Source organism: Cervus elaphus, chromosome 30 (genome assembly GCF_910594005.1).
Source record: "Cervus elaphus chromosome 30, mCerEla1.1, whole genome shotgun sequence".
Lineage (NCBI taxonomy): Eukaryota > Metazoa > Chordata > Mammalia > Artiodactyla > Cervidae > Cervus > Cervus elaphus.
The window spans coordinates 49,814,723-49,839,637 of NC_057844.1; the positions used below are offsets into that span (position 1 = coordinate 49,814,723).

A 24,915-nucleotide genomic window follows, 5' to 3' on the forward strand; every position below is an offset into this window, starting at 1 on the left:
TCTAGAATGATAATCATGTAGATGTTGGTGTTATGGAGCCAGAAATTTTAAGCCCATTTTAAAATGACTTTGAGACTATAGCCTTCTGATTTTTCTTTTTAAACTTCGAGATAATAGGATGAGCTCAGCATTGTAAAAAATGGAGTAAGTGCTTGGGAAGATGTGAGAGAAATGAGTAAGTATTTATACTTACTTATATAAGTAGAGAATATAGTGATCTGCCACTTTTTGGTCTCTCTTAAAATTTGGTAGATCCCTCTTTCAGCTCATAACAAGTGACATAATAAAGTCACAGAGGATATCTATGGATATTTTAGGAGCTATAAAGTGTTTTAATTTAGAAACTGATTATGTAGTTGTGAATGGCTTCAGCATACTAATAGAAAAAGAACTGTCATGGATACCTCATTATGCTTTAAATAAAGTCAGTTACAGTGTTTTAAATATGCTTCGTTGTAGTGCTTACCAACCAATGAATCATAGGTGAAGAAGCTGTAAATTCATTTCTCTCTATATTAATATTTTTGTTGTCTTTTGACTCTCTGTTTGCACTGTAGTCTGCTACAATTGCTTTTCCTTTTTTCCTAAACTGCTCTGTGTCATTTTAGGATATTTTTTCTAAACGTTAAATCTTAAAAAGTTATCAAATCTCATTTTGCTTTGTCACCAAGGAGAATTGATGTTAGACAACAACAATAACAGACTAAACGGAAAGATTGCATAAACATTTCAGCACAAGACCTTACTGTATTGAACCTTTCAGATTTTATCAATTGGACTATATGCCTGAATTAATGGTTCAGAATTTATTCAGAAAATATTATTTTAAAATTTGATTTAGAAGCACATTCACAGAAATTATTTCTTAAGGCATAGGTGCATTTGTTGTTAAAAACAGTTCCTTAATTATGGGTTTTTAATAGACATCATTTATTTCTGTTACTGCAGGGGTCAGCAGACTTTTTCTGTGAAGGGTCAGCTAGTAAATATTTTAAACTTTGCAGGCCTAATAATCTCTGCTATAACTATTTAACTTTGCCTTTTAGTATAAAGACAGCCATAGACAAAACAAAGCTAAAACTTTATCTGTGAAACCAGGCAGTGGGCCAGATGTGGCCTGTAGCTTGTGGGCTATAGTAAGACTCCCTACTCTATTGGAATCTGAAAATTACAGGAAAACATCGAAACAATAAAATTATCTTTCTACTCTCTTCGTTCTCTTTACTCAGTTTTTAAAAATCCATTTTCTTCAGGTATAATTGATTTACAACGTTTTATTCTGTCCCCCCTCATTTTTTAACCTCATTATTTTTAATGCTTTTTACAATTGAAAAAATAACTTGCTGGAGTTGCACAGCTTATAACGGTAGTAGGTTCAGGCAATCAGATGCAGAGCACACACTTTGACCTGATTGTTCCGTGTTGTTTTTACTGTCAGTTGTTATAGATAATGGTTAATGTTATGAATATCATATGGTTATAAATGTAGTATGAATTTTGTTAATATGATGTAACAATACAGAAATGTGAAAAATAGAAAATAAAAATTCTCCTGTAATATCTTAGCCCAGAGATAACCTCTGTTAAGTTTATATCCTTTATCACTTTTCAAAGCATATATAAATATTTTTAAAACATAATTGAGAATCATATTAATATATACTGACCTAAAACTACTCTATAATAATGGACAGATTTTTGAGTCAGAATATGTAAATCCATCTTATTCTTTTTAAAATACTTTATAGTGTTGCATTAAAGTATGCCATGTTAATTATATCTTCACCAATATATAGAGTTTTTCCAGGTTTACATTTGAGTCCTTTTTAATGTATTATTTTTCACATGTAGACCTTTTTTTTTTTTAATAGTATGAAGTATTCAGAACAGAAGAAGAGGAAAAAATAAAATCTCGGGGACAAGATGTTACATCGTCAGTATATTTCATGAAGCAAACAATCAGCAATGCCTGTGGGACAATTGGACTAATACATGCTATTGCCAACAATAAAGACAAGATGCACTTTGGTATAAACAGTTTTTCGTTACTGCTCTCTTCCCCCTCCTTAAGTTGTAGGTTAACTTATTGAGCAGTAGGTGGTGCTCTAGTTCTTTCTTTGAAATAGTAAATAAAGCTTTTCCTCCCTTCTTTCTTTTATAATGGGAATGTACATATTTCCTATTAGGGAAAATTTTCATCCTTCCGATTCTTCTATATTGTTGATAAACAGAGGTTTAAGCCCTGTCATTTATCTTACATTCCTTACTTACCAATGAAAGGGCTTTAACCTGAAAAATAGTTAGCTTGCTTCTAATATGTCTCAAGTCTCTTTGAGATACCAGGCCTTTTCAATTTTATCATCTTTAATATTCTCAGAATCTGGATCAACCTTGAAAAAATTCCTGGAGGAGTCTGCATCAATGAGCCCTGAAGAACGAGCCAGATACCTGGAGAACTATGACGTCGGTACCTTTTTCTGCCTTGCTCTCATATGTGGGCAAAGTTCTGTGGAATTGTAGATTCTGTTTGGGAGTTTGTTTTGAAACTACAGTTTTGAGCAATTAAGGATTTGGTCGTATCCATTAAAAAAGGCCTTTTGTACTTTTCAGGTAACATTATCTGAAATAACCATAAATGTTGATAAATTGTCACTTCTTTTCTATGTGCAGAGCTGAATGAGAGGAAAAAGGCAGTTTGATTTACAAATTTATAAAATATCTTATAGTTTAAAAAAAAAAATATCTTATAGTTGACCATTCCTTACCATTCCCTTCCTGTGGTAAATATATCTTTGGCAATACCCTGTGTGTCTTTCACTGCGAATTTGGAACAAGGCTGAAGACCAGTGAATGGAAAAAACAAAGGTTTAATGGTAGATGTCAGAACACTCTTTACCTATTTTATCAGTGTAGTAATATTTTTTCATGTGTGAGGACACAGGCCACATAGTCTAGTTTTAAATGATTATACCATATCATAGAATTTTTTTAGAGTGGTATTTACATTTATTATATTTGAAATCTATTTTGCTTTTGAAGACTTTTTACTTTTTAATGACATTATTAAGTGGATTGTACATTCTTTGAAACTGTAAACAGTATTGTGTAAAAAATTACTTGGCTAGAACAATGTTATGCAGAGTTTAAGCCCAGTAAATCCGTTGATTTGATTATGTTGTTTTAACATTCTCATATACATTGATTAAGTTATTTTCTTTAAAAAACCTGCAGATCTCATGAAACATCTTTATTTTACATAAAAGTAAACAATATAAAATTCACCAGTAACCCCACCAGTGAGAGGTAGTCATCATTAATACTTTTTATAGGGAGTATATAAGTATATACACAAAGTTTGATCACACTGTAATATTGTTTTATAACTTGCTTTTTTCACTTATCACAAACGTATTACATACCAGTAAGTATATATTTGACATCATCATTTAATGGCTGCCTAGCTTTCCATTGTGTAGTATTTTATTTAATCAATAAATTATTGTCAGAAGTTTAATATTTTTCCCTCTTTTTTCAACATTTGAAAAAATACTGCAAGGTATATCATTGTAGCTAAATCTTTGCAAATATTATTAGTTATATATGATTGTGTAGAGTTATAATTAAATATATAAACTAGAAAAGAAATTGATAGATCAAACAGATTGCATGTTTTTTTAAAGCTTTGACATTATTGCCAAATTGCCATTTGTAAAGGTTCTACTTTCACCTGTAATTTACTTCTTTGTCCATTTCTCATCTTTGCTAATAGTGGATATTACAAGAGCATTTTTTTTCAAGTTCAGGAACCTGAAATCTCTAGCTTCTGATAAATGCATGCTTTTGGCTCCACATTTCTAAAGTGCTGACTGAAGCTGCATGATTAAGCATAAATAGACCCAGAGCTGCAGAATAGCATGTAACCTGGAGAAACAGATGAGCTAAGCTTTTTCCAGTCTCTATCTGTGAGATGTTACTTTATTCTAGTCTCAGTTGAATCAAGTGTTAAATGTTAGTTCTAACAGTTAAACAACATAAATGACCCCCACTTACCACTGGCAATTGCAAATAAGCAGATACTCAGTTTCCCGAGGCTTTGGAGATTTGTGGGTTGGAAAGCAGAGCAATTCATTTGGTTACTCAGAAGTCATTCTTAAATATTTAGTGTTAAACTGTTCCAGAAATCTCCTCCAGTCTGCTGTTTCTAAACAAGGCTTTAGATGTTAAAATTTGGCATTGTTGTTTTCATTCAAAAAGTTGAATATAATCGTTTTTTCCTATTAATACTTTATATTCTTATTACAGGCCATTCGAGTTACTCATGAGACCAGTGCCCATGAAGGTCAGACTGAGGTATTTCACATTTTTCAAAACTTTTCCTGCCATGTGTGAGTTTAATCACAGTATTATTGTATGACACATAATTTGGAAAATTACTTGGATATTTTTTTTTCCTTTGAGGGAATTTGCTTATGTAAAAGTAGTCATGAAGTAGCCCAAGAATGTGTGTTGACCAACCATGAACAAGATCTTTGATAACAGCCGTTTCAGTCTAATCATTGAGACAGATTGCAGACTGTATGCTCTTTGCTTTGGCTAACAGGTGGCCTGAGTCTTCCGCATCAGTTTCCTTTGACTTGCAAGTATTAAAAAAAAAATACCTGCACTGTAGTAAAGGTAGATAGCTAGTGTGATTTTCAAGAGTCTTTATCAGGCTCAATTCAGTTCAATTCAGTTCAATTACTCAGTTGTATCCAACTCTTTGCAGCCCCATGGACTGCAGCACGCCAGGCCTCCCTGTCCATCACCAACTCCCAGAGTTTACTCAAACTCATGTCCATTGAGTTGGTGATGCCATCCAAGCATCTCATGCTCTGTCGTCCCCTTCTCCTCCTGCCTTCAATCTTTCCCAGCATCAGGGTGTTTTCAAATGAGTCAGTTGTTCGCATCAGGTGGCCGAAGTATTGGAGTTTCAGCTTCAGCATCAGTCTTTCCAATGAACAGTCAGAACTGATTTCCTTTAGGATGGACTGGTTGGATCTCCTTGCAGTCAAAGGGACTCTCAACAAGAGTCGTCTCCAACACCACAGTTCAAAAGCATCAATTCTTCAGCGCTCAGCTTTCTTTATAGTCCAACTCTCATATCCATACATGACTACTGAAAAAACCATAGCTTTTGACAAGACGGACCGTTGTCAACAAAGTAATGTCTCTGTTTTTCAATATGCTCTCTAGGTTTCTCATAGCTTTTCTTCCAAGGAGCAAGCATCTTTTAATTTCATGGCTACAGTCACCATCTGTAGTGATTTTGGAGCCCCAAAAAATAAAGTCTGTCACTGTTTCCATTGTTTCCCCATCTATTTGCCATGAAGTGATGGAGCTAGATGCCATTATCTTAGTTTTCTGAATGTTGGGTTTTAAGCCAACTTTTTCACTCTCCTTCACTTTCATCAAGAGGCTTTTTTAGTCCTCTTTGCTTTCTGCCATAAGGTTAGTGTCATCTGCATATCTGAGGTTATTGATATTTCTCCCGACAATCTTGATTCTAGCTTGTGCTTCATCCAGCCCAGCGTTTCTCATGATGTACTCTGCATACTCGGGAAATCAATTCTGGGCAATGTAATGAACTTTACCGTCTCTGCTCTCTTAGCTAGTCTTTTATTGAGCTGGGTCACCTTTCTGCTTCTCTTGCCCCTTTTTTCACAAGGGTCTCTTTTTCCTGAGGGCTTCCCTCATTCCCTCCTTCCATTTCTCCTTTTTCTTCCCTACAAACCTCATTCTCCCACTCTTGGGGGAGGTTTATCAGAAGATTTTTCAGTCAAATGAATAAAATTTACTTAAAATCATTTAGTGTATTTATAAAAACATTTAAGTGTAAACACCAGAGAATTATAGACTTTCTTCATTGTTATCCCATGTGTGACTTGGAGCCATGCTTTTTTATTTACAAAGATAACATTGCCTCTATGCTTTAAAAATACTTAAAGATTACTGATTTAAGAGTATTGAACATAAATATTCCCATGATCTTCAAAAAAGTTTTTTTGAAGGAGAAAACAGTTTGATACTATGATATGACGTCAGTTTTTTATAGCTCTGTTAACTGTGAATGTTTATAATAACAGAAATAAACATAAACCTAGGAATTTATGTCCCTATAATTATATTATACCTTCTTGGTTGCTCTCAGATTCTGCTTTCAAAGGTGTGAACCATTGCTTTTTATTTTTTTTAATTTTATTTATTTATTTTTGGCTGTGCTGGGTCTTCGTGGCTATGGGGGCTTTTCTCTAGTTGTGGCAAGTGGGGGAACTGAGCCCCCAGGGAAGCCCCTGAACCATTGTCTTTTTGACTAAGTTTATGCACACACCCAAAGGGCATGTCCAGGTGATCTCGGCACCAGGTTGGAAATGAATGGGACACTCCGCTTTTTGTATTGCTTTATATGATCTCTTGCTGCAGCCCATGGCATTGCAAAGACTCAGACATGACTGGGCAACTGAAGAACAATGATATGATCTTGAGCATGTTCTTAATCTTCACTATGCTTTGCTCTTTTGTTTGTAGATTTGTAGTGTTAAAAATAGCAATGCAATGAAGATCAACATGAGATTATCATAAAATATGAAAACCATTATTTGTAATAAATAAGTACTTTAGTACATGTTTACTTTAAAAGTTGTCTTTACAGTACCCTTTCTTGCCTTCTTTTTGGCCTTTATCCAAATTACGACTTTTAATACCTCCTTTTAGATGATCTTCACATCCCTTTCTCCAGACTGAAACTTCTTGCCTTCTATGGGCTTTTTTATATGACTCGTACTATTTGCATTTTAGCTATTTTCATACTCTTTTTCATTTTTTTAAGATGTGTATTTTTTCATATTTCAGCGGCTCTAAAGTTATGGTGTATCTTACCATTGATTTCATGATTTACTTGGTGACAGTACCTTCTTTAGTGGTACATAAGTTGTTACATCTTCAAGCCAGTGGTGCCTTATATGCTCTGAAATGTGATGTCATATCTCCTGACTCTGGTCCTTAGACCTAGAATTGTTGTTGGATTCCTTTGAGTACACTCCAGAGTACCCAACACCATTCCTGGTGCATAGGCACAACACATATTTATTAATTCTCCAGAATTAGGTCAAAACTGTCCTTAGTGGTGTAAGAACTACCAAAAAAGGCTAAATCTTGGTCTTCTGTAGTCCTTGAGAAACCAAACATACTGTTAGCCACTATTCCTCAACAGGGCACTGTTAACATTTTGTGAAGAGTTCAGTTCTTTATTGTAGGGGTGGTTTTGTGCATTTCAAGGTGGAATATAGATTATTATATTCTAGACATTATATGTCAGTGACTCCCAGTCACTGAGAGGACGAAAACCCATACCATACGTTTCCGAATTTTAGTGTCAGCTAGCTTAAAACGCCTGCACCAGGGACAGTTTTTGTGATCTTTCATTTCTGGTTCATCTACCATCTGTGGACGTAAGTCTTTGACATCTTATTATCTCCACTGCTCTCTATATTCCAGTACACTGTTTTTTGGTCAGTTTCTACAAAGCACCTCTGTCTTTCCCATTTGTATTTGTTTGATTGAACTGCCATAACAAAATACCATAGACTTGGATGACTTAGCAAGCTTATTTTCTTTCTTTTTTTAAGATTAGTTAGTTTTTATTTTTTAAAATTTTGGTTGCACTGGATCTTTGTTGCTGCCTGAGGGCTTTCTCTAGTTGCAGCTAGCGGTGGCTTCTCCTGTGGTGAAGCACGGGCTCTAGGCACACGGGCTTCAGTAGTTGCAGCTCTCAGGCTTAGTTGCTCTGCGGCTTAGTGGCTCTGTAATCTTCTTGTCCCCTGCATTGGCAGGTGCATTCTTATCCACTGTACCACCAGGGAAGTCCCAGAAATTTATTTACTCACTGTTCCATAGGCTGGAACTCAATATCAGGGTGCCATAAAGGTTGGTTTCTGGCAGGGCCACTCTTCCTGCCTTGTGGGTGGTACCTTTTCACTGTGTCCTTAAGTGGCTTTTCTTTTTTGTGCACTTGGAGAGAGAAGTCTCTAGTGTCTCTTCCTCTTTTCATAAGGATACCAGCTCTATAAGATTAGGGCCTCATCCTTATGACCTCATTTAACCTTGATCACTCCTTAAAAGCCCTGTCTCCAAGCAAAATCGTGGTGAGGATTCGGGCTTCAGCATATGGATTTCAGGAGAATACCGTTCAGTCCTTAACACCATTTTTGTGCTTTGTAAGGTCCAGTCTTTGTCTGGATATACCTTCCTGTTTGCATAGTTGGCACCCTCTCATCCTTTAGGTCTCACCTTAAAAGTCATTTTTCACAGAGGCTTTCTTTCATTACTCTTAAGTAGGGCCATCTCAGTGAATTTTCTGTCATAAAATCCTTTTGATTTTCTTCCTGGGATTTTAAAGTCTACAATACTTTTTTGTTTGTTTGTTATTGCATACATTTACTAGAATATGAGTCCCATGAGGATATGGGTCATCTTTGTCATATTTACCTTGAATCTCCAGGACAATTCTTGGTGTATAGAGGCATTTATGAAAAATTGCACAGTATTAAATAAGGAGCACAGGATGTAGATAGCTTAGGCAAGATACTTTCCTCAACATAAAATGAAAATAATAGCATCTACCTTATGGAATTGCTGTGAAGATTCATGAATTAATCGTATAAAATGCTTAGAATAGTACCTGGTATTTAATGGGCCTTCAATAAATACTAGGTAGTAATTTTATTTTACTAGGCTTTCAGAAAAACAAACGTGGATGGCAGAGGATGAAGCTGAACAGTAGAGTGAAGCCAGTTCAAGGGATGGCTTGAATTTTATAAACAACGGAGAGTCACCAAAAGTGGCATGTGTAGTGTTCAGTGTATCGAGTTTAAAGTGATTTAACGGATCACCTGTGTAGAAGTTGAATGTGGAATCTAAAGCTCCAGGGAGATACCTGGTGTCTTGTATTGGGTTGGCCAAAAAATTCATTCAGGTTTTTCTGTAACAGTTTATGGAAGAACCTGAACGAACTTTTTGACCAACCCAATATCTTGCATGGAAGTGGTTAGAACCGTGAGAATTCTACCGAGAGAGAATAGTGTGAACTGTAATAAACCCCTAGGGTACCTGGATGTTAAAGGAGTGGGTAGAAGAAGAGCTGGTAATAGCAGTGTAATAACAATCAACATCATTGATACTGTCTTTCAGAACATTTTCATGGGAATGGAGTAGGTAGGAGCCTCATTGCACACAGAGATTTATAGACTAATTGAGACATCAGTAAAGATGAGCCACCAAAACACAGTAGTCCTTTTAGAAGATAGGCCATAACGTGCAGCCACAGAGTAGTTGTTTACTTGTATGTTTTTTTCCCATCCCATCATGATTGTCCAGCATACTTTGGCTAATCCATAAATTTGGACAGTAGCCCCACCTCATTTATGTTTCATTAGCTTATACTGAAAGTTACTGCTTTCATGTTTCACTTGAGATTGGGAAAATAAAAGAACAACAGTGGGATATGAGGAGGCTAAAGTGTCTTTTAAATTGTGAAGAAATATCAGCAATGCAATAATGGAAACAACTTGCAAGTCGAATGTAAAGCAAAGAAAATAAAAATCCAAAAGAGTGTTTTATTTGCCTTCAACTCCAGTTTTATTTCATGGGTAAAGCAATTTCTAATGTTTGTGATTTGTCCATATTAATTTAGGAGCCAGCCCAGGTATGAGTAGACATCTCCTGATAATTTATTGTTTGTTTAACTTTTCACAAAAAAAGACAAATTTATTGTATTGTCCAGGAACCTCCATACAAATTTATAGTAATATTGAAGAATAATAGAAACTGGCACAGTTGCTTTATCTATGTATTTAAATAAACTGGCCAATATGGAAAATGTAGCAAAAATGCTTTTAATATTGTGTTTATTTCCTTCACATCTTTTCTTAGGTATTTTTTTTTTAAATAGTTGGGATCAAACACTTTTGTGGGATTTTTTTCTTAATATTTTATCATGAGTATTTTCTTATTTCATCAAAACCCTCTTTAATAAATAATTCCTCATGGCAGTGTACTCTCATGTGACTGCATCATAGTTTACTTTCTAGTTTCCTTAACTTTTGATATTTAGATTATTTTCAATTTTTTAAGCTAAAAATATAACTTCATTTAATATCTTTGTTCTTGTATTCATTCTAGGTCCTTTGTTTAAGGTTATTTCTTGTAAATAGAATTACCTTGAATCAAAAGGATGAACGTTTTTAAAGTTTTTGTTACATAGTATGAAATTACTGTCCTTCTTTCATTTGACTGACCAAGTGATTTGTTTGAGCACCTACTATGCCAAGTATGGTACTAGAAACTATATATACAGAGATAAATAAGATGCAATTTGTGTCTTCAAGGATCTCTTATTTCAGTGGAGATAGTCTCAAAATTAGCTGTTGTCCATGTTGAATTCTGTTTTTAAATTTTGGCTTGTTTAATAGAGGTAAATAATACGGTTGATTGCTAAGATCATTTGAAGATCTGTTGTTTAAAAGTTTCTGAAATGAATTTCAACCATGAAATTAAATTATAAATGTAATTTGTTTTGGTTAGAGTTGTCTTAGAAGGTTTTTTTTGACTGTTAGGTAAGCAGTGGGTAAATCCTGATTTCAGGTGTATGTGTAAATTGTGTGTGTCTGTGTATGCAGTTGGCTTTTTTGGCCCAGTCGGTGTAGACGGTGTGCAATGCAGGGAGAGACTGTGTCAAGTTTTATCTTCATTAGATGTTTAAGAATTATTTGCATGACTTCATTTTACTCTGAAGTATAGTTTTTCATTATTTTGATTATGTTAGAGTTACAAAGAGTCAAGATGTTTACATTTATTTTCCTTTTTTCGGGATTTATTTTCTTTCCTTGACTTTGAAAAAAACTGAAAATATTAGGAAAAAATTGAGTTCTTATATAATGTATAATTTAAATACCTGATTGTCTTGGGAGAATCAGATGGGAACAGTAAATGAAATTCTGATGAAAAGTATCTTGCATTTTAAGCTATATTGTTTTGTCAAGAAACCTGAAATTGAATCTTTCTGATCTTTCTTTTTTCCCCCCATTTATTTCCAATATCCCTTTTTCATTATTTCATTCAAACATGAACAACTTTATGTCATTCTTAAAATTGAGAAATGCTATGGAACTTTTAATTTCATACTCTTTTGCCTTTTCCTTTGTTTCTGTTATCATTTTTTCGGTATATCATTCCTGATTAGAAGCCAGTTTAGATTATGTGTGGAGTTCAGTGGCAGAGCTAAAATTGAAGGTGGAAGTACAAATTAAAATTAGTCATAGTGGGGGGAAATATTGAAATGGTTGTTTTTTTCTGGTCTTTTGTTTTCACGCAGTGATATTGTGCCTCCATACATGTAATCAGTTCTTCTTTATCTAATATCACTTATAGACGATGGTTATGTAAATTAAATTTGTTATGAAAAGGGTCAGAATGTAGTTACTACTCTGTCCTGTTTACACTTTTTTCCCCTTTCTTTTAGGTTATCAAGTATTTTGTTCAAATGAATTAGAGTAGTCTGTTTTTCTTTTTTAAGCTTTCTGCATCATCATCTTTTTTTCTCCAGTATCAGGGCTTTGGAAATGGAGATATATTGCTATTATTACTTTAAAGGAAGTTCTTACATGGAGTAGGAAATGGCAAGCCACACCAGTATTCTTGCCTAGAAATTTCCATAGACAGAGGAGCTTGACGAGCTACAGTCCATGGGGTTGCAAAGAATCAGACACGATTAATCGAGCACAAGTTCTTGTATTGAACTTATATTGAACTTGGTCAGTTTACTCTTCCAGACCTGACTAGAAGTAACTCTTCTATTTAAAAACATCTTCAACAATAAAAATAGACTTGAAGTTGTATTTGAGGACGGGGGGCTTTTCTGTTTGTTTGATTATAAACCTCAGCTTTCCAAAACAAATGTTTATTTTGAGATTTATTTGTTTTTGTTTGTAGTCAGTGAGAGTCTTATTTGGAGCTACTCTCAAATTGTAAAAAAAAAAAAAAAAAAAAGAATTTCTGGGACTTAGTCTGGTCAGCTAAACTATGGTAAGCTTGAGTTTAACGTAATATATGTAGGTCATTATATTGACAGAGATTTCTGACATGAAGAATTGTTAATGGAAGTGAGAAAATACAGTTGTTAAACCAGTAAGAGAAACAAATCTCTAAATAATATCTAGAAATCTGTGGGTATCTTGATTTATTAGGTGAGCAAAATGAAGACATTTGCCCTTTTCCATGGAACAAGTAGTCATATTTTGTGTATTTTGATATCTAGCCCATGTTTCACTTTGACTTCTTTGCCAACTGAACATGGATACTTTGTAGGAAATTTGCATCTTTTGCAATGAATCTAGTTAATCCTGTTTTAAATTTGTACCTCAAATTTAGTGTGATTCAATATATTACACTGAAATTTATTCAAGTCTACAGGAATCCCTTTGGAATTAATTTATAATTTTGATTCTAAACTTTTAAAGTTTTATATATGTGTACATACTCTCATACGCATATGGCCACCTTTGTAATTTTACTTATTTTCCTGGCATTTGACAGCCCTAGAGAAGTTCCTAATTTTTTTTTCCTTTCCGTGTGCCATTTTTTAGACTCAGTGGTGTCTTTAAAGCTGGAAAGGACATGTCCTATTCTGGAAATAAATTTAATTTCACGATTAAGTACATGTTTTATCAACAAGTCAATTAAAAGAGTGATTTAGTAGGTAGGTATTCACAACAAAAGATTCTCACCATGAGATACCTGGGGTTGCTGGAAACATTGGGAATCACTTTGGGATGTCACAGGATCAGTCGTGACTCTTCTTATGTCATTTATGGGTGAATACAATTAAAATTGACTGCTGACATGCGTATCATTTTCCAAGTATTCTCTTCAATCTCATTGCTTTTAAAAGTATGTCTGTCTTCTTATAACGATGGTTACCAGTTACTAAATACATCTTATGTGGTGGGCATTATATTCAGCGCTGTGTGAATCCTATTCTAATCTTCTCAGTTCCGAAAGTTAGATACTACCCCATTTTACAGACTGAAAGACTAAGAAATTATTAACTTGTCAAAGTCACACAGCTCATAAGTACTGCCCATGCTCTTAAGGCAACAAAATGTATTGGTGAATCAAAATTTGCTAAAAGAAACAAAAATAAAGTGAAGTTTTTAAAATTTTTAGTTTGTCCTAAAAGCAAGGGTAGATACAGCAAATAATACCACTGTGTAATGAATTATAAATGACTGCTCGGCATTGTGCCGAATACTTTGTTCTTTGTTGCCCTTATAGTTCAATTAGCTCTTAGTCAATAATAGATTTTTCCTTATGTTAAACCTAAAATCTTACCCATAAACCAACCAGTCTTTTGGTAATTATGTTATGTATATTTTGGAAAATAGTCATTAAAGTGTCTACCAACCAATGATCCCTTTATATTTAGGAAATTACATGGTTATAATGATATTTTTCTTAATAACAGGTTGCCCTTTTAAATGGGAAAACATTTTGGGAAATGTTTAAATGGGAAAACATTAAGCCAAAAATATATTTACTTTATTTTAACATTTTAGAATAATTTAGATTTAAGCACTTAAGATAAACTACCAGTTGATGTCTTATAGAGAATTAACATTAGTCCCACCCTCTGCCCCCTTTGTTAAAAGGTCCATATCATTTCTTTTTAGTGTTTATTGCATTTCTAATTCTTTAGTTATTATTAAGTACTTTAAAGAGTAATCTCTTTATTTTTCATACTGACAGAGACATGTATACTAACTGAAGGAAAAGTAATTTGACTTTTTAAATCACACACTCAAAAGAAAATCTTTTTATTAAAGGCTTGAAATATTTTTTAAGTCTCCATGGCATTTCTAATTTTGTGGTTATTAAACAGTTTATAGAGTAATTGACTCATTTTTTCATATACAAAATGACATACACATTAACTGTGAAGGGAGAGTAATCTGACCTTTTAAAACCCAGGTATTTTTTTGTTGTTGTTGTTGTTTTCTGAACTAGTTGTAAGTTTGAACTCCTTTTGCAAAATTCAGACATAAAGTGCAGAAAGTAGGGCAAACCACTAGACCATTCAGGTCTGACTTAAGTCAAATTCCTTACTATTACACAGTGGAAGTGACAAAGAGATTTAAGGGATTAGATCTGATATGCCTGAAGAACTATGGACAGAGGTTCGTAACATTGTATAGGAGACAGTTATCAAGACCATCTCCAAGAAAAAGGAATACAAAAAGACAAAATGGTTGTCTGAGGAGGGCTTACAAATAGTTGAGAAAAGAAGAGAAGCTAAAGGCAAAGGAGAAAAGGAAAGATATACCCATCTGAATGCAGATTTCCAGAGAATAGCACAGAGAGATAAGAAAGCCTTCCTCAGTGATCAGTGCAAGGAAATAGAGGAAAACAATAGAATGGAAAAGACTAGAGATCTCTTCAAGAAAATTAGAGATACCAAGGGAACATTTCATGCACAGATGGGCACAATAAAGGACAGAAATGGTATGGACTGAAGAAGCAGAAGATGTTAAGAAGAGATGGCAAGAATACACAGAAGAACTATGCAAAAAGGCCTTCATGACCCGGATAACCACAACAGTGTGATCACTCACCTAGAGCCAGGCATCCTGGAATGTGAAGTCAGGTGGGCCTTAGGAAACATCACTACGAACAAAGCTAGTGGAGGTGATGGAATTCCAGTTGAGCTATCAAATCCTAAAAGATGATGCTGTGAAAAGTGCTGCACTCAATATGCCAGCAAATTTGGAAAACTCAGCAGTGGCCACAGGACTGGAAAAGGATTGGATTTCATTCCAACCCCAAAGAAAGGCAATGCCAAAGAATGTTCAAACTACTGCACAATTGCACTCATCTCACATGCTAGCAAAGTAATGCTCAAAAATTCTCCAAGCCAGGCTTCAACAGTACGTGAACTGTGAACTTCCAGATGTTCAGGCTGGATTTAGAAGAGGCAGAGGAACCAGAGATCAAATTGCCAACATCTGCTGGATGTTGAAAAAGCAAGAGAGTTCCAGAAAAACCTCTACTTCTGCTTTATTGACTACACCAAAGCCTTTGACTGTGTGGACCACAACAAATTATGGAAAATTCTTCAAGAGATGGAAATACCAGACCACCTTACCTGCCTCCTGAGAAATCTGTGTGCAGGTCAGGAAGCAACAGTTAGACCTGGACATGGAAAAACAGACTGGTTCCAAATTGGGAAAGGAGTACGTCAAGGCTGTATATTGTCACCCCGCTTATTTAACTTCTATGCAAAGTACCTTGTGCAAAATGTTGGGCTGGGTGAAGCACAAGCAGGAATCAAGACTGCCAGGAAAAATATCAGTAACCTCAGATACGCAGATGACACCACCCTAATAGTAGAAAGTGAAGAGGAACTAAAGAGCCTCTTGATGAAAATGAAAGAGGAGAGTGAAAAGGATGGCTTAAAACTCAACATTCAGAAACCTAAGATCATGGCATCTGGTCCCATCACTTCATAGCAAATAGATGGGGAAACAATGGAACCAGTGAGAAGACTATTTTCTTTGGTTCCAAAATCACTGCAGATGGTGACTGCAGCCATGAAATTAAAAGATGCTTGCTCCTTGGAAGAAAAGCTATGACCAACCTAGACAGCATATTGAAAAGCAGAGACATTACTCTGCCAACAAAGGTCTGTCTTGTCACAGCTATGGATTTTCCAGTAGTCATGTATAGGTGTGAGAGTTGGACCATAAAGAAAGCTGAGTGCTGAAGAATTGATGCTTTTGAACTGTGGTGTTGGAGAAGACTCTTGAGAGTCCCTTGGACTGCAAGGTGGTCCAACCAGTCCATCCTAAAGGAGATCAGTCCTGAATATTCATTGGAAGGACTGATGCTGAAGCTGAAACTCCAGTAGTTTGCCCACCTGATGTGAAGAACTGACTTATTTGAAAAGACCCTGATGCTGGGAAAGATTGAAGGCAGAAGAAGGGGGCGACAGAGGATAAAATAGTTGGATGGCATCACTGGCTCAATGGACATGAGTTTGAGCAGGCTTTGGCAGTTGGTGATGGACAGAGAAGCTTTGCATGCTGCAGTCCATGGGGTCGCAAAGAGTAGGACACGACTGAGCGGCTGAACTGAACTCTGAGTTTGAAAATAGAAAGATTTGAGCCATTGATTGGGAATATAGATAGAGATAGTAATAGGTTTGCCTCTATGAATAAGGTACTTGGCAATTGACAGGTGGGTGGATTTGTGTATGATGAAAACACTGAAATTGGAGTCAAGAGTCATAGGTTCTGCCTCTACATTTGGTCACTACTTACATGCTTTGGGCAAGTCAGCTGAGCCCTTGTGCCTCTGAAAAGTGCTAACACGGTCATGATGCTTGTGGACTGTATCCAAATAGCTAACTGTAATTTTTTTAAAAACTCCGAGGGTTAAGTCATAATCAGAATGGTTAAAAAGAAAAAAAAATCTCAAAATGAAAGTATACCTAATTCCTTTATGCAGAAATGGTTAAACTCAGAATTCTTTCTGAAGAACAAAGCATTTAATTCCTAGGGTTTCTGAAAAGACTATTCTGGGATTTTCCAAACTGTAATGAAGAGATAGATTTATATTGCATGGGCAGTGGTATGTATGAAGTCATATTGTATTGTTGCAAACCCCCACAGTAAGCAGAGGGGGCATGGGTTCAGTGTTAATGTTCTGGCAGACATTGATATTATTAGTAATTCTAATGAAGTACATAATTTTTAACAGATTCTTCTACTAGAACTGAAAAACTGAGTAAATGAGTTCTTTATTCAGGTGCTCCAGAAAGTGAGCTCTTGATTAAAATCTTGAGAAAGACTCAAGAATAAGTTGTCAGTATCTGATCTTTTCCAATTAGTATGGAAAGGAAATTGGATATTTATTCTGAAGATTCTGCTCACAGTTTAAATTTTCATATTTGAAAGCAAAGCTCACTTAGCTGTCAATGCAGTTGCTTAAGTAACTAATACTACAGTGTAAAAGTTGGTGAATATGTCTTTAATCTTTGTAATTCTAAGAGAGAGCCTATGAAGTTTAAGATGCCGTAATAACATTCTTCATATCAAAGTCTTTTCATCTCTTAAAATAATATTATTTGAAAGTCCTTTCTGAATTATCATATAAACTTTTCATTGGAATTGAAAGTATTTATGATGTACACTGTTATGTCTGTATTATGAGTTAAATTATCTTTATAAATTGTGCAGTTGGAGAAAATGTGTATATATTGTGTTCCTATAGCTTTAGGCAGTAGGAATAAGTATGAGTAAAAATTTAAAATTATTGGTTCTAATGCTTAACATCTCAACATAGTCATTTACTTACAAAAACAATATTTAGTATGCTAGCAATATGACAGTGGATAAAAGATTTTCCTAAGTGCATTACAAAGCAGTTACAAGTAAGACAGTCATAATATAGTAACGTATTTGATACTGTAGAATACTTGCCAAGTAGAAATACATGCATACACTCATGAACTTTGGTGTATGAAACTTATTCAGGAGGTTGTGCTTTTGAACATATCCTATCTTTTTTTCATTCCTTTCCCTTGTAAATGGTAAACATGATGAACAAAAAGGGCTAAAATTACCCATAGATAATCTGATCGTGTTTGGGAAAAAATAGTATCTTCATCTTTATTGTTTTTTAACAGTTTTTCTTTTTAAAAAAAAAAAAAACACACACATTGTTTAACACTGGCTCTTAGCTGTGACACATGGGATATAGTTCCTTGACCAGGGATTGAATCTGAGCCCCTGAATTGGGAGCACGGAGTCTTAACCACTGGATGACCAAGGAAGTTTCCCTTAACAGTTTTTTTTTTTTCAAGATAATTTTATTTATTTATTTATTTTTGGCTGTCCTGGGTCTTTGTTGCAGCACAAGCTTTTCTCTATTTGCAGTGAGCAGGGGCTACTCTTTAGTTGCAGTGTGCGGGCTTCTCATTGCAGTGGCTTCTCTGGTTGTGGAGTCCGGGCTTTAGGGCACACAGGCTTCAGTTGCGGCTCCCAGGCTCTAGAACACAGGCTCAATAGTTGTGGTGTACAAGTTTAGTTGCCCCAAGGCTTAGGGGGTATTCCTGGGTCAGGGATTGAATCCATATCCCCTGCTTTGGCAGGCAGATTCTTTACCATTGAGCCACCAGGGAAGCACATGTGTTCATCTTTAAATAGAAATGATCGTAATCTCTACCTTAGTGGGATCATTGTAAGAATCTATATAGAACATTTAGTATGCAGTGGTAAGCGCTCAGTGTTAGCTGTTAATATTGTTGACTAACGACCATATGAACTAGTGTGACTATTTACTACTGCGTGTGCTTAGTCACACAGTCGTGTCCAACTCTCTGCAGCCTCTGTAGCCCGCCAAGCTCCTCTGTCCACGGGATTTTCCAGGCAAGAATCCTGGAAGGTGTTGGCATTTCCTACTCCAGGGATCTTCCTGACCCAGGGATTGAACCTGTGTCTCTTGTGTCTGCTGCATTTGAGGTGGATTCTTTATGATTAGTGCCACCTGGTAAGCAGTTTAATATGTTAAAGGCTCAAGTAGAAAAGGTAGACAGTATGTACCAACAGATAGGGAATATCAGCAGAGCTGGAAACTATAAGAAAGAATCGAGTGGAAATCTAGAAATGAAAAGCACAATACCAGAGACAAAGAATGCCTTTAATGGGTTTGCCAATAGACTCAACAAAGTAGAAAAAAAGATGTGAACTAAATGTGAAAATAAATTATGAAATTTCTACTTTATTGACTATGCCAAAGTGTTTGTGTGGATCACAACAAACTGTGGAAAATTCTGAAAGAGATGGGAATACCAGACCACCTGACCTGCCTCTTGAGAAATCTGTATGCAGGTCTGGAAGCAACAGTTAGAACCGGACATGGAACAACAGACTGGTATCAAATAGGAAAAGGAGTACGTCAAGGCTGTATATTGTCACCCTGCTTGTTTAACTTATATGCAGAGTACATCATGAGAAACGCTGGGCTGGATGAAGCACAAGTTGGAATCAAGATTGCCGGGAGAAATATCAATAACCTCAGATATGCAGATGATGCCACTCTTATGGCAGAAAGTGAAGAAGAATTAAAGAGCCTCTTGACTAAAGTGAAAGAGGAGAGTGAAAAAGTTGGCTTAAAGCTCAACATTCAGAAAACTAAGATCATGGCATCAGGTCCCATCACTTCATGGCAGATAGATGGGGAAACAGTGGAAATAGTGAGAAGACTTTATTTTGGGGGGCTCCAAAATCACTGCAGTTGGTGACTGCAGCCATGAAATTAAAAGATGCTTGCTCCTTGGAAGGTAAGAAGGCAGAATTGAAAGAGACACATGTACTCCAGTATTCATTGCAGCACTGTTTATAATAGCCAGGACATGGAAGCAACCTAGATGTCCATCAGCAGACGAATGGATAAGAAAGCTGTGGTACATATACACAATGGAATATTACTTAGCCATTAAAAAGAATACATTTGAATCCGTTCTAATGAGGTGAATGAAACTGGAGCCTATCATACAGAGTGAAGTAAGCCAGAAAGATAAAGACCAATACAGTATACCAACGCATATATATGGAATTTAGAAAGATGGTTACGATAACCCTGTATGCGAGACAGCAAAAGAGACACAGATGCATAGAACAGTCTTTTGGACTCTGTGGGAGAGGGTGAGGGCAGGACGATATGGAAGAATGGCGCTGAATCATATAAGTTATCACATGTGAAACAAATCGCCAGTCCATGTTTGATGCATGATACAGGATGCTCGGGGCTGGTACACTGGGATGACCCAGAGGGATGGGGTGGGGAGGGAGGTGGGAGGGGGGGTCAGGATGGGGAACACATGTACACCTGTGGCGGATTCATGTCAATGTTTGGCAAAACCAATACAATATTGTAAAGTAAAAAAAGAAAACTGAGATTTTAAAAAAAATTACACAAAAAATGTTTTCTAACCACAGTGGAATTAAACTAGAGATAAATAGCAACAAAAAGTATCTGGGAAGTTCCCAAATATTTAGAAATTAAACAGCACATTTCCAAGTAGCTCATAGATCAAAGAGGAAGTCACCAAGACAAATAGAAAACATATTAAAAATATTACTTTAATTGAATTATAGTTGATTTATGATGTTGTGTTAGTTTCTGGTATACATCAAAGTGGTCCAGTTACACATATTTTTTTTTCAAACTATTTTCCATTGTGGTTTATTACAGAATACTGAGTAGGGTTCCCTGTGCTCTCCAACAGGATCTTGCTGTTTATCTTTTTTATATGTAGTGTCTGTATTTATATGTAGTATTTTATAGTTCATGTCTGCCAATTCCAAACTCCTGATTTATCCCTCCCCACTTTGGTAACCATAAATTTATTTTCTAGAAAACACTTTGAGTGAAAACAAGTTAAATATATTAATTTGCAAGTTACAGCTAAAGCAGGAATTAGAGAAGAATCTATAACATTAAGTACTTACAGTAGGAAAGAAAAGGCAGGGGTTAGAGAAAAGTCTATAGCAGTAAATGCTTATAGAAGAAAAGAAAAAGTCTTCAAGTCAGTTTTTACCTTAAGGTAGCAGGAAAAAAAAAAAGCAACTTAAACCTAAAGCATGCAAAAGGAAGAAATAATTGAAAGTGAAAATCAGTAAAATTCATTATTCTAGAGGTCCTGTAGCCAATGCAGTAAGGCAAGAAAAAGAAATAAAGGACATATGGATTGGAAAGGAAGAAACAGATGTCTGTATTCACAGAGAGCATGAATTTTTATGTGAAAAATGGGGGAAGGGTTTGTGTGTTAATGTCATAAAAGATCAAGGCTATTGGAGCTGCCTCCTTAAAGAATACTAACAAGACATGAGAAATTCCAGTACCTGCTCCCAGATTTGATCCTGAAGAAAAATGCTGCAAAGGACATGAATGGATCAACTGACAAAATTAAAATATGGATGGAAGGTTCAGTTCAGTTCAGTTCAGTCGCTGGAAGGTTAGACCAAAGTCTAATGTGACACCGAACTTAAATCCATCCTAACACAGCTCATATCTATATGAAATTTTGCAGATGATAACTGCTGTTACATAAAAGTATTTCAGGGTAAAAGACCATGATATATGTAACTTACCCTCAAATGGTGCAGGAAAGAAAAAGAACTGTGTAGAGAGACAGGAAGAGAGAGTGTAGGTACAGATGGTAAAGGAAATTGGGATAAAATGTCATAGGTAAATCTAGGTGTTTCCTGTGTACTCTTTTTATTTTTATGAAACTGAAAGTGTTAGTCGTTCAGTCGTGTCCAACTCTTTGTGACCCCATGGACCGTAGCCTGCCAGGCTAATCTTTCCATGGGATTCTCCAGGCAAGAACACTGGAGTGGGTTCCTGTGCCTTCCTCCAGGGGATCTTCCCAACCCAGGGCTTGAACCTGTGTCTCCTGCACTGCGGACAGATTCTTTTCTGTCTGAGCTACCACATTAAGCACTCAATAAATACTAGGGATGCAGCCCATTGTGTGTGCAGCCATCTGTCTGGCCCTCTGTGTTGCGCTCAGACTATGTGAGTGAGAGCAGACACTTTATTATATACATTTTTGTTCCCATGAAGAGCCAAGAAAAGCATTCGTTTGTGTTTTTCTAACTGATTGATTATTATTATGAGCAGCTAAAGTGTTCACAAACAAATATAAAACCCTCATCACAATGATAGCTTTCAGTTGTTGTATTGTTTACATAGATCAAAAGTGCTCAGTCGGATCATAGAATTTTCAGGGTTGAAAGAATCTTAGAAATCATTCAGGGAAAACCCCTTCATTTTCCTTAAGAGAATAAGTTGTGGTTAGTGAAACCCATTATCACTAAGCCAGGATTTATACCACTACTCTTTTTACTTCTCACTATGGTTGTTAATGACTATAACTTTATCACACTGCTTTAAACTTAGTTTCATGTACTGGTATCATTTATTGGAGGTGACAGTTGTCAAATTATCATTTGGATTACCATGAATAAGTTAGTTACTATTCAGCATGTACATTTCATGGGAAACCCTTGGGTCAGATTGCCTTTTGTGGTACAGTAGTGTTTGGTAGGATGACTCCCAAAAATCTAACTTTAAGAGGATTACATCTCTTGTGGAAGCTAGTCTAATAATTTAGTATTAAAATCTTTTTCTTAGCCACTTAAGTTATACACCCTGGTGATTAAGATCATTGGATTATAGAACCAGATTTCCTGTGTTTGAATCCCAGCCCTGCTACTTCCTGGCAGTGTGACCTGGGTTATGTTACTTCACCTCTTTGTCCTGATTCTTCTTTTGTAAAATGAAAATAATTACAACTATCTCATGGGTTACTGGGAGTTTAAATGAATTCATGTAAAGTGCTTAGAAGGATGCTTGGCACAAAATAAACGATGCATATTTTAATATTAAAGTGAAGTCGCTCAGCCATGTCTGACTCTTTGCGACCCCATGGACTGTAGCCTACCAGGCTCCTCCATCCATGGGATTTTTCAGGCAAGAGTACTGGAGTGGGTTGCCATTTCCTTCTCCAGGGGATCTTCCTAACCCAGGGATTGAATCCAGGTCTCCCACATTATAGGCAGATGCTTTACTATCTGAGCCACCAGAGAAGTCCTAATAACTAAAAGATGGCTAATAAGCCATGATAGTTTCCATTTAACTTGTCAGCATAAGTAAGAGGATAATTTATGTGTAGCATCCTGTTTCTGAGGGATTTTGAAGTGACTTTTTTTCTTATCACTTATTCCTTCTAAGAAAATCTTTTTACCAGTGCCTATCACCATGCAGTCTTCTTTTACACGTATTTCTTTGTATGTGTTACATGTTTTGTGTGTGTGTTCTTTTTTAAAAGAATTCGCTGTAATAATTCCATATTAGTGGCTTTTAAGTAATTCCATGAATCTGTGCTATACAAATGAGGATATGTAAATATTTTAGATGTGCATTTAATAGAAGCTGTGGAATATAACCTGATACTGTGGTTATGTATTTCCACTTTATATGCCTTTAATTAATGTTCATTTACGATCCTTTTCTAGATTATGATTGGTTAAAAGTACTGGACCATATAAATCGAAGTATGACCATACGTTGCTTTTAAGAATAACTGATCTCCCAGTAACGTGGTCTAAGTAAAATGTTCTCTTTTTTAATTATGTAGTCCTCCTCGCCATCCTCATCACAGCCTCATTCTAGCCACTGCAGAACGAAGGCCTCATCATTGTGTCACCATGCATCCCTGCCCTGGGTCAAACGTAACCATGTAGGCCCTGCAAAGGCTACCAGTCCATCTCTCCGTCTTCGTCGCTGGCGACCCTTCTTACGTCTACCACCTTTGGGTCTCCATTCTGTTGTAAGTGTAGTCAATCTTCCATCTCTTCTTCCAGTGACAAGGGGTAGTCCATTTTTTCCCTTAAATTTCTTCAGTCTTCAGAGTGCTTTTCTCTTGGTTCATCAGCCATTAGCTTTTTCTCCCCTGATAAGATTGCAAGCATACCTCTGTGCTTTGCAGTTCAGCTTGACTTTCACCAGCGCCTTGGTGAACATCCATCTTTCCACTCCATATCCTGCCAACATAAAGGTCCCTGTCTTTTGATGAGTGCTGATCGACACTCATGATAATGTTTAAGTTCCTGTCAGTTGTTCAGGTGAATATGTATTCTCTTACCCTTCATCTTTCCAGTTTCATTTAGTTGACTCAGGTCAACAAATGCTGTGTGCCTTCTGCGTTCCTTGCCATCTCTTACTTTATTTTTTTTTTCATGTTTCTGAACATGACTTTAGTCTCTTGTCATGCTCTGGGGTTACTTTTACTTACTCTGTCCTTAATCTAATCCTTCATGGTGTAGGGTGTTCATCTAAACTATTTTATTCCCTGAGGTGGCTCAGGTACTTGGTTTAATCTTGATCCAATCTTCCCTGCCTGTTCAGTTTCTGAAGATCTTTTCTCAAGCAGGAGATGAAGATTTTCTCCTTGTGAATTGATACAGGATTCCCACAAATTTCACAATTTCTCTTTCTGAAGTTGGTAATGTTAGCAAACTTAAAAAGTACATTTGTTCTTGTAATTGTGCTAATTACCTTAAATGTTGAGGTTGATGATGGAATTCTAGTAATTCTCATAATTGAAATAAAATGCAGGATTGGCAACTATAGCTCTTGTCTTTCTGATGTTTTAGAAAATGGTAATGATTGCTGTTTGGCAGAGCCTGCCTGGAAATGCTACATCTGAAAGACTTGGTGTATGCCATACATTTATAAGAAACTTAACACTTGAGGAAATCATTGTGACTTTTGAAGCCAGAGGAAGTCTGATTACACATACTTTAATGCTTAAAAAAATTAAAAATTGGTGTCAAACATTCTTTCCTTCTGCTTATTTACTGTTTTAGAGCTATTCCTATAAAGTGGAGTCTTGGCACTTTTCGTTAAGCATCTTCCATCAGATACCAGTATGGTCACCAAAATAGCCTTTCATCAGCAGACCGGTGTCTCTCTATTTCATTATCCTCATTGGGTCACAAACATGCATTTGTCATTTTTATTTATTTATCCACCTGATATTTATTGCTTTCCTACCGTGCCATACACTGGCACAATAGGAAGGGATACAAGTGAATCAGATGATCAGAGTAAAACCCTAATTTATAAATTCTTACTTCGGCACAATTGATTCTAAATAGGAATGAATTCCTTTGTACTTAAAAATATTCTAAATATCAATGAACATGTCAAAAAAATTGACATTTCCAGTTTTATATTTTTATGTAATATTAATGTTTGCTC

The 24,915-nt window shown here is 35.8% G+C and overlaps 1 protein-coding gene across 2 annotated transcripts in view; it reads left to right on the top strand.

The window, feature by feature from the left end:
- The window catches only part of UCHL3 (ubiquitin C-terminal hydrolase L3), a 46,278-nt gene that overhangs the window by 11,933 nt on the left and 9,430 nt on the right, over positions 1-24,915 (top strand). Inside the window, exons 4-7 of one of the 2 annotated variants that reach the window (XM_043892214.1) lie at positions 1,872-2,028; positions 2,378-2,463; positions 4,303-4,350; positions 23,291-23,482. In XM_043892214.1, the coding sequence (XP_043748149.1) occupies positions 1,872-2,028; positions 2,378-2,463; positions 4,303-4,350; positions 23,291-23,482 (483 nt within the window). The remainder of the gene's footprint in view (positions 1-1,871; positions 2,029-2,377; positions 2,464-4,302; positions 4,351-23,290; positions 23,483-24,915) is intronic. The other variant, XM_043892215.1, reaches the window with a different exon arrangement.